The 10,372-nt window shown below is 41.8% G+C and overlaps 1 protein-coding gene across 1 annotated transcript in view; it reads left to right on the top strand.

Moving 5' to 3' along the window:
- The first annotated feature begins 577 nt into the window (after positions 1–577).
- The window catches only part of galnt10 (UDP-N-acetyl-alpha-D-galactosamine:polypeptide N-acetylgalactosaminyltransferase 10 (GalNAc-T10)), an 80,425-nt gene continuing 70,630 nt past the window's right edge, over positions 578–10,372 (top strand). The window contains exon 1 of the mRNA XM_020625584.1: positions 578–1,345. Within this exon, the coding sequence (XP_020481240.1) occupies positions 1,187–1,345 (159 nt within the window). The 5' untranslated portion in view covers positions 578–1,186. The remainder of the gene's footprint in view (positions 1,346–10,372) is intronic.

Here is a 10,372-nt window from a genome sequence, read left to right as displayed (position 1 = left end):
GGTCCACTTTGTCTTTTTTGTGAGTTCCTGGTTTAAAAGAACCGGAAGAGGCTTTGTAGAAAAACAGAAGCTTATACCACCATATTAATGCTTTCTAGGTGTCAAGCTTCATTTTAATAATGTTGATTGACATGTAAAGTGAGATGTTAAGGTGATGGACCCCTCTCATCCCCTCAAATTGGGCCAGCATCCATTCGTAATCACCTCTTAGCTATTATGGCCGCTCACTGTTGGTAGGGGGATTGTATGGCATAAAACGTGGCATTAATACGTTCTCTCTGTTCACTCATTAAATGTTTGCAAGTATTAGAATCACAACTTAAGTTTTCAGAAACTAAATGGAAATGTTGTCATATCATTGAACAGATTTAGTGTCAAAGCAAATTAAGAAGTGAAAGAAAAGTTCATCCAATAAGATCTGATGGCAGGAGTTGAAGGTTTTAACAGTGTTTTCATCTCTGTCCATTGTTACCTTCTGTAGTTGATTTGCATCTGACTTTAGCCATTTTAGTGTTAATTTTTACTCATTTTGCACTTATTTTTACTTATTTTGTGTCTGTTTGTGTGTGTTAATCACTTGTACTTTTTTTACTCCTTTTGGATCTTTTCTGTCTTTTTAATGTGGTTCTGTATCTCTTTGTAGTTGGTTTCCACCTATTTTTCTTATTTTGTGCTTTTTGTAGTTGTTTTGTAAACATTTGATTTAACTTTTAACAGAAAGCAGGTTTATACTGTCCCACAGTAATTAAAAACAACAAATTTTTATATGCATGCTGGCACGTTTGCTCAAAAGTCCATAAGTGGTTGCTTCCAGAAAATGCGTGATTTTGTTTCCGAGGTGCGTTTGAAGGCATCATAGGTCGTTTATGGGTCAGCGAACTTTTCAGGACTTCGTCTATTTCCCCCTTGTATCTTGAGCAGGTTATTATTACCAAAATGAAAACATTCAGTATATTTGACGGAATTCTTTCATTGCATTCACTTTAAAAAACTAAAGTTATCTGGTGGCTGAGCCCCCACTCTGTTCCGTGGTTCGCTCCCCCTAGCGGCAGAGTTGGCCGCCGTGAGCGTCACAGCGCCGGTGTCGTCCTCCAGTCAGAGTGAAAGTTAGCTCCGCTAGGGAACAGCAGGGGTTCGGGACTTGCTAGTTTCCACCGCCGCTGCTTCAACGCTTTCTCCTGGAGACATGAGGCGGAAAGAGAAGAGGCTCCTGCAGTTGGCCGGGCTGTTCATAGCGGCCATTCTTTTCTTCCCAAACGTCGGGCTGTGGTCTTTGTACAAGGACCGAGTGTTCGACAACTCGCTTGACACGGCGGAGCGTCCTAACGGCATCCACGCGATACAGGTAAGGGAGGCTCGGCCGCGAGTGGCTCAGCGTAGCGGTGAGGTCTGTCGGTTGTCTGGTGGCGATGTCCGCCACAGACAACGTTAGTTTGGCCGCTTCATGCAGTGTGGAGACAAGGGTCGGCATTCGGCTGAAACACTACGTACTTCCCAGTTTACCCACAATACACCAACCTTGACATTCCCATACTGTGTGTGAGTGTGATGTGGTGCACAAGATGGACCCTGTTTGGGCACCGTGTCAGCAGGTTGTTAGTCACAGCGAGCAGGATGGACAGCGAACCACGTCGCTAACCCGGAGCTAGGCGTTGCAGGAAAGTTAAAACATCACGGTCTTCAGGAAGTTGTCAAAAGCTGCGAAACAGGCGGAGCTGCGAGCTGCAGCGCGGGGCCAGGTTTCTTTATTTACACGGCCCCTGCCTCGGATTTAAGAGCAGGATGCTGTTTTGTGAAGGTGTTTTGAAGCCTCAAACTCCGTCTCTCATGGAAAAACCTCTCCAAATAGACTCTTTATGTTATTACAAGCGTGCAGGGCTGCAAACTAACCATACCTGTCCTTGTCAGTGAATCTGTTGGTACCTTTATGATTCATTATTGGGTTTGTAAAATGTTTGCTAATAGGAACTGTCCATCTTCTGCTCTCAGAAGCCAGTGTGATGTCTGCAAATCGTTAGGTCCAACCAGAAACACAAAACCCCAAGATCATCCGAGCACAGTGATATAAAGCAGCAGCAAATTTTCTCCTTTGAGATGCTGGAATCAACAAGTGTCACATTGTTTCATGATAAATGACTTTGAATTAATTGGTTACTAGTTGTTGTTAACAAAGTACTTAATCAGTACTTTCAAATAACTGCAGTGATACAAGTGTTCCTGTGTAGAGAATCCTGGCAAAAACTGGTGCATCAGAGTCCAGTAAAATGTTACAGAGGAGTAAAAAAAATCACAGTTTCTTTGGCCATACTTGACGCTGTTTTGAGCACATATCTGTCTGAAGAATATCCAGATACAGTAGACAACAGTGTGACAAGTTGTGTTTTTATTCCTTCAGTCAAACTCAAATTGAAACAAATGTTTTGTATTTCTTCAGCTCAAGGACTCGTCAGACAAACAGGTTCCATTTAACCATACAAATGTTATTGTCTCTTATTTTAGAATCTATAGCTTAATGACGTTCACATTTTCCTTTTGTCCTACAAGACTAGTAAATCAGGAGCTTGTGAATGTGGCTTAAAAGGTAAACAAAAGATGAATGAAGGGAGTGTTGGTATCTTGGCCCACATAAAAATTCAACCGCCTCATCAAAGCCAACGTTTGGCAGACAGTAGTAGCTCCTCTAATTCAAATGAGGCAAACTAAATGGAGGCTTTCATGGGTGGGGTGTGTGTGTGTGTGCATGTGTGTTTTGGGTGGTGGTGTTGGTCCAAGTGCATCAAACTTGCTTTACTGGACTGACTGTAGTGAGAAGGGCCAAATGAAGGCTGGGTTCAGCTGTGTTAGCTACAGCTTGTCTTATAAAGTGCCTTTTGTGTACATGCATATTCTTGCATCAAACTGCTCTGTAAACTATTATTTTCCCATTTAGTCTGTAAATGTTGACACAAATCCCCATCAACACTCCAGTGTGACGTCTCCTGTGTGTTGTTGTTTTCGCCAGCTGAAGCTAATTTGCATCCCAAACTGTGGGGATGATAAAGTCAGTGTTGTTTTTCTTTTTTCTTTTTGCGCACTGATCTTCTGCAAGGATTACTTGTCACTGCTCAAGTTTGGATTTGATATTTTTAAAAGGACAACTAAAGACTGGAAAAATGCTACACTGTTAGCACAGTGTGTGGTAACAACTGTCAAACTCCAGAGCGTTATACAGTACCAGCTTTCTCCAACAGTGCTTTAAAGACAGAGTTCAACCAAAAACATACATAACGAATTTGTAACCAGTGGTGGAAGAAGTACTCAGATTGTATTCACTGTGTTAAAGGTAAAATCTTGCATTCATATGTTACTTTAGTTAAAGAACAAAAATATTACCAGAAAATATACTTAAAGTACAACTACTCATTATGCGAAATGGCACAGTTTACATTGATGTGCATCATATTATTTGATTATAATGATTGATTTATTATGGTGTATGTTGTTTTTAATGTTGCAGCTGGAAAAGGGCATGCTCATTTCCAGTACCTTACAAGCCTTTAATTTGAATTACTGCTGGGTAGCTTGTGAATTTTACACCAAGGATCAATACCTCTTGTTAATTTACTGGATTTGGTTTTATTAACCTCTTTCTCAAAAGTAACTTGCAACTAAAGTTGTCAAGTAAATGTAGTGAGTACAAAGTAAATTATTTTTTATCTGTAGTGTAGTGAAAATGAAGTATGAAGTAGCAGAAAATAAAAATACTCAAGTAAAGTACAGATACCTCAGAGGTTGTACTTAAATACAGTGCTTGAGTAAATGTGCTGAGTTACTTTCACCCTCTGTGTGTAACTAGTTTAACAAGGTGAGTCTCTGGTCGTTTATCCTGACAAAGAGGGCAAACATCAGTTGGTCTACTGGTAAAAACAGTGAGTCCCTGCTCTGAACTGTGTCCTGGCATCACCAGAGCCGAGTCGTACACATTCTGATACATCGCATCTCGTGATCAACAGCATAAATAGAAGGAGGCATAACAGCTTCTCTCATTAAGTTTGTGGCCTTGGCTGTGTGATGTAGGGCTTCTGCTCTTTTCCCTTGAAGGTGACAGACTTTATTTCAGGCTGGGAGGCTGTGGGGGACCGTTGAATGCCTTTGCTTTCTGGCAGCTGCTGTGTGCTACTCTAGCATTTTAGTTACTAGTCACAAGGGCTGTAGTTTTCACAGCTTTGTGATTGAACAGAACACCCAGGCAGCCTGGCTCAGATGTAGATGGTACGGGTGCAACCTTGACCGAAGCACAAAATAAGACTGTCGTTCTCTGAGGCATTAGCCTCTGCATTGTGCTAACACAACTGTATCAGATACAGCGGCTACACGCAGCATGAGCTGTGTAATCCTGTGCCCGAGCATAGAGTGACTGAACGATCACCTCATCCTAACACGAGCTGCCTCAGCGCTTCCCCACCGGCGTGCTGGATGTCGTGCCAACAATTCCCCTCAACATGCAAAAGTGAAGCCAAAATATCATCAATGTGGCAGCTGTCATTTTCCCTTTTTGCAAACAGATTTTGTATAGAAGTGGCGCGACAGCATCGGACGACCAATAAAAGGTCACAAATCAACCGAAATACAGTTTTTTTAAAACTTGTATAACAACCATGTCCACCTCTACACACATCAGTGTGATGGTATCTACCAAAACCCACAGAAATCACCTCTGGGGAAAAATGTTTTTGTATTTAGAGTTTTTACTTTAGCTCATGTCCCATCCACTAACATGGAGGGGGCAGGGTTTATGACCTGTACTGCAAACAGCCACCAGGGGGCAGTTAACCCGCACTGGCATCACGGTCAGGGTGTGGGACAGCAGGCTTCTCCGCTCAGTGAAAACCTGTAAGCCCAGTAATTTTCACTGTGTGTCTAATGTTTACTTTGGTTGTTGACTGTGTTAGGGGCTGTTGTGGATTTAATGAGGTTTTTTTTTTTTAACAGCAATACATTTCACCATGGATGGCTCTGACAGCCGTCAGGCTTTAGCTGTTATCCTCCGTCTTAGCTGTGGCACATCCAGTTGGTAACCACTGCTCTCGGTCAAACAGTGCAGGACTGAATAAACTCAGTTAAAACTTAAAAAACATGTTTTAAACTTGTCAGACAAGCATCATGTCCGGGTCGCATGCTGTCGCTGACATGACTATGCTAGTTGATTTATTTATTTTTTTATAAATGTGATTTACCAGCAGAATTGTGCTGTTTACCAGTGAAAATATCCAACGTGTTGGCTTCACTTCAGATGTAGCAAACCCAGGCTAAGCTGCCTCCAGTGACTATAATTCAGCACTTTCCAGTTCTGTTTCATTTTGTGAAAGTTTTCCAGCCAAGGCAAATGATTTTGACTTTTGGTATACAGCAGCTGTGGGTGGAACCTACATGAACTATTGATTAATCAGTCACCTGAGAAGGTAAATCAATAATGTATCATTTAGGTTGGTGCCATTCTCTGCCTAGAAATTAAAAAAGAATCAAAGATGTTCAGCTGCAGATGTTGAAGCAGGTGGAACTTTGTTTTTTCCTGCTAAAAAATAATGAGTTATTTGAAGAATAATCAATAGGCTTATTGCTAAGTAGATTCCCACTCAGTCTGATGTGTTCAGGGTTGGCTAGCTCACGTGGAAAATGCAGATAGGACCACACACGGTGTAGTTGTTATGTGCTTTCAGCCCAGTTTCCATTCCTGGCGGCCACTTGCTGGTCAATTTTCCTGGATGTGATCAGCTGTGATAAAAGTCCAGAAGATAAAGTGTGCTCTTGAAAGCAAAGTTTTGGAGCACAGTCACACAGAAATGAGAATCACACCGGCCTCTACACTGGAGGCCACATTGGTGAGGCACACACTGTAGGCTGGATTACTGTTCATTCATCACTGCAGGACCTTGTGGGTTTCGCCTCTGACACGGGTACAGTACACTGCCTGACTCCCACACACTATCTGTCCTGCTTTTAGAGTCGGCGCAAGGTCAGTCAGCGCCAGCCTGGTCTTATTAATGAGCAGACCTTCAAGTAAACAAGGACATGTGAGTAGAACGTCTGAGTACAAGGAGAAATCTTAGCTGTAAATTTCACAAGAATGTATTTTATTAATTTCTCATTTGTGCTTCATAAGTTGCAGATTGTCAAATTACATCTTGCTGAGCAAGCAGAACAAACTGGTTTTCCAAATAAACACCCGTAGTGCTTCAGTCAGATGTGGAGCTCCGTGGCTGTCTGCTCACAATGCTAATCAGATATTTGTTTGACCCCTCTGTCCTTCAGGTCTCCCACAGGCCTTAAAATACATTGTAGGACATTTGTGCTTTTGAGGAAAAATAAACAAACCCTTGATGGTTTGTTCATTAGCATGTTACCTGTTCAAAACATGTTAAAGACCTAACGTTGGCTAATTGGGATGCAAGTGTGCGGAGACATGGTTAGACCTAATGAAGTCGTTTCATGGAGTGTAGCCTACATTGTTCTATTAAGAAAAGCTAATATTTTCATAGCAGCATGTTGTGAAGAACAATCCGTTGCTCTCTCTGTACATATTACCATAGCACTGGCGTTAATTATGCAGCCACTTGCCGAACAAGTGGTTTCTTCTGTAGCAGCTTAGCCTGCAAGGGAATGTGAAGAACAAGCTGACATCTTTTTCAAAGCAAATTTCAGGAAGTGGGCCAAACTATAAAGTCATCTGAATGTCCCAGATTCAGTCGTCTGTAAGGCCTTGTCCCTGCCGCTCCTCTGCACTTCAGCAGTGTCAGATTGCTTGACCTGCAGCTCCCTGTCTGCTCTCTCTCTGTTACTGTTCTGACAAATATTAAAGTTGAATAAGAGTTTTGCCTGTGGTTCTGTTCTATTGACATCATGCTGGAGAGAGGGAACAACGTTTCATGCCGATAGCAGGCAGTGATTTTCGAGCGTTCGGGAACCTCGAGGCTGCACCTGCAGGAAGCATGAATCCAAAGTGCACAGGCACAGAACTGAAATTGAATGGATTCAGGCTGCCCTGCACAAAGATATGAAGACACTCTTCCTTCTCAGGGTGCTTTTTGAAATTGGGAGTAGTTTCAGGCTGTGGTGCCTCTTCAGATTTTTCATATGACTGTTTTTAATGGAATTGCATTGACTCTATGAATATTGAGGCTAAGAACAATTAGTGAGGCTGAAGGATTGAGACAGTTTAACATTGTTTATTATAGTTGTGAGGGGCTCATTGGAGTTTATTACCCTGCACACTAGTGTGTGTTCGTCAGGAAGACCCTTTTAATTTGTGTTTGGTTAATGTCTGTGGGAGCCCAGAGTGGACACGGTTGAGTTCTTTTTACTTTGTCATGTTCATGAGAAGGATGTTTATGATGCTGGTGTGATAAATCTGTAGTTGTGACACAACAAACAGACAAAATGTAAACTTATTTTTGAAGGTCTGCCCATTGTTTCCTTTAGTGGCAATAATACCTTACTCTCAAAGTTCAGTGCTGACATCTTGGAACTTGGTAACATCACTAAGAAGAAGCCCGGTGAAGCAAGTAACACAAGCACGTTTAAATCATAAGAGAAACTAGCAGTAAGATTAAGCCCAACTATGAACTACAGTGCTGGGTGTGACATTTGAGAAACAAATTAGCTCTGTTGTAAAGCCAAGCTTCTAGGAAGGTGAAACCTTTAGTAACATGTAAGGATCATGAGAGAGCTGCCTTTACCAGCACTAGGTTGGACTATTGTAATGCTTTGTATGTTGGTGTAAACCAGTCATGACTTTCCGATTATCCGATGTGGCTGAACCTGTGGTTGCCCTACACACTGTAGAGATCTCAGGTCCTCTGACCATTTTCATTTGGATATCCAGAGACCGAGGTATAAATGGTGGGGTGACAGAGCTTTGGCTGTGGTTGTCCCCAAACTGTGGAACACTCACCACCAGAGATCAGATCCATTTCTGGCCAAGATCTTAACAAAACCTAAGACCTACTCTGGCATTTTGTACCAAATAGAGATCTGACATCTTTTGTCTTTTATCAGTAGTGATGTAAATTTTTATGTTTCATTTTTTCTTATTGTGACTCCATATGAAGCACTTTGGTCAACATTGGTGGTATTTAATGTGCTATATAAATACACTTTTGATTGATTGATACTTGCTGTAGCTGTGCATAGAAACAGTTTTCTGTGCAGCCAGGGTAATCTGGAACTTAGATCTTTTAAGGTTACCTTACTGAACCTGCTCCCACCATGACCCGACACCGAATAAGCAGTTTCTGACATCTATAGACAAAACTATTCACTGATTAATCAAGAAAAGAATTAGTAAATTAATCAATATAATTGCAGCCCTAAACATTAGGCTTTCATCATAATCAAGGAAATATAATCAAGCAGGAGCAGGTCACATGGACAAAATTAATGTTATTGATTTTAATTCATGAAATTCATGTGGTCCTGATGTCTAACCCATCAAAACCTTTACCGTTTTTACTGCTATGCTATAGGATGACATGTTTAATTTATGTGGCCATGAGATTTTGTCACAGTAAGATTATTTAGGGCACATGTGTCAAACTCAAGGCCCACGGGCCACATCCGGCCTGTGACATCATTTTATATATCTTTTTTTAATGATCCGGCGATATGAAGCACCGATAACACACAAACTACAAATCAAATAATGCAGCGCAACAGCTGCCTTATCAAATGATAGGCTTCCTGCGTCAATACGTCAGATCAATCAAGCATCTGTTCATGTATATGAGTATATGTTTACTGACATTGCCGGTAAACCCGTGTGCCTTATTTATGGATCTAATGTGGCTGTAATTAAGGAATATAACCTAAGACGGCACTACGAGACAAAACATCAGGACAAGCTGAAAAACGTGAATGCAGAGCAGAAGCTACAGAAGGTAGAGGAGTTGAAGAGGAATCTGACATCACAGCAGACGTTTTCACCAAAGCCAAATCACACAGCGAAGCTGCTGTGAAAGCAAGTTTTATTGCGGCAGAGGAGAAAATCAGCCCGGACATTTACTGAGGGAGAGTTTCTGAAGAGCTGCATGATGAAAGTGTGCGATGTCTTGTGTCCAGACCAAAAGCAGGTGTTTGCAAATGTAAGCCTTAGCAGAAATATGGTTGCTGATTTTAAGTTCCAGTTTATTTATGTTGGAATAATATTGTATCCTGTCTGCTTCGATTCATATTTATGTTCAAAAACGTTTAGTTTTAGTCTGTTCAATAAATGTTTATCCTGTTCGGCCCGCGACCTAAAGTGAGTTTTGGCCCCCTGTGCGATTGAGTTTGACATCCCTGATTTAGGGAGACAGTAGTCACCCTGCTGTTAACGTCAGTACCTGCTGCAGTCTCAGTGAGCTGTGGGCTAGCTGTGCTGCTGGGAAATGAGATTGTATCTTTAATGTGTTAAGCCTCTGGAAACGAAGGAGACTGAGCTGTGAAAGTCATTTGCAAAGACAAGTGGAGTTGCTTGCTACAGACCTAAGTCGTTGCACTTTATCACTCTGAGCTGAGAGAGAGGGAGGGGATGAAACACCTCAGGACAAAAAGTGAGCGAGTGGATAAAAGAGGTGTTTGTTCACAGGCTGACTCTGTGGGAGAACGTTTCCTCCCCAGGTTCCTCACACAAAGCAGGCGCTGACTCGCTGCTGGCTGCGGCACAGACTGAGCGTGTGCGGGAGCTGCTCTGTATGCCTGTCAGGGATCTGCTGACCCAGATCAGTGTAAAGAGCCAAATGAGGGACAGGTGCAGCAAACAGCCTGTGGAATACAGGCTTTTAATTACAGCCACATGGGTTATGGAGCTGCTCTTTTTTTTAATGTTCAAATGATTAAACTAATCCCTGGTTGCTAATGCAAGGCCAATTCTGTGCTTCACCACGCTGAGCCTCACAATCTAGGGTTTTATGTTGAGTATATTTATTTATTTAATTATTTAATAGACCTGTTTTCAGCATAAATGTGCTTCATATCCAAAAACAGTCACTAACCTGGAGTCAGATTTGGGCTCCAGACTAAATCTGTCTGTGCAATAGTTCAGTAATCCCAGGCATGTGTGGTGTTCAGCATTTTGAAGTGTGAAACTGCGTGCAGGAGCAGAGCCATAACACAGTTGGGCTTTGGAATATTTATCCTCCTGTCAATTCCTATTATAATGATTAAAAAAATAATAATTTCAGTATTCCTCAACACAGAAACAGGTGTCTCCTGTGACGATATAACTGTGTTTACTATTATTTCCAGTTTCAAAAGGCACTCTCCACCAATTTAATGTGATTAGTTTGCTTGTCACATGGAGTACCACTCAGAAAACAGATGCATAAGTTTGTCTGTGTCTTTGAAAGTTCATTCCTGC

This window comes from Monopterus albus, unplaced genomic scaffold (assembly GCF_001952655.1).
Source record: "Monopterus albus unplaced genomic scaffold, M_albus_1.0 scaffold360.1, whole genome shotgun sequence".
In the NCBI taxonomy this organism is placed as follows: Eukaryota; Metazoa; Chordata; class Actinopteri; order Synbranchiformes; family Synbranchidae; genus Monopterus; species Monopterus albus.
Note: the sequence above shows the minus strand (reverse complement) of the source record. Positions and strands in the feature narration are given on the sequence as shown.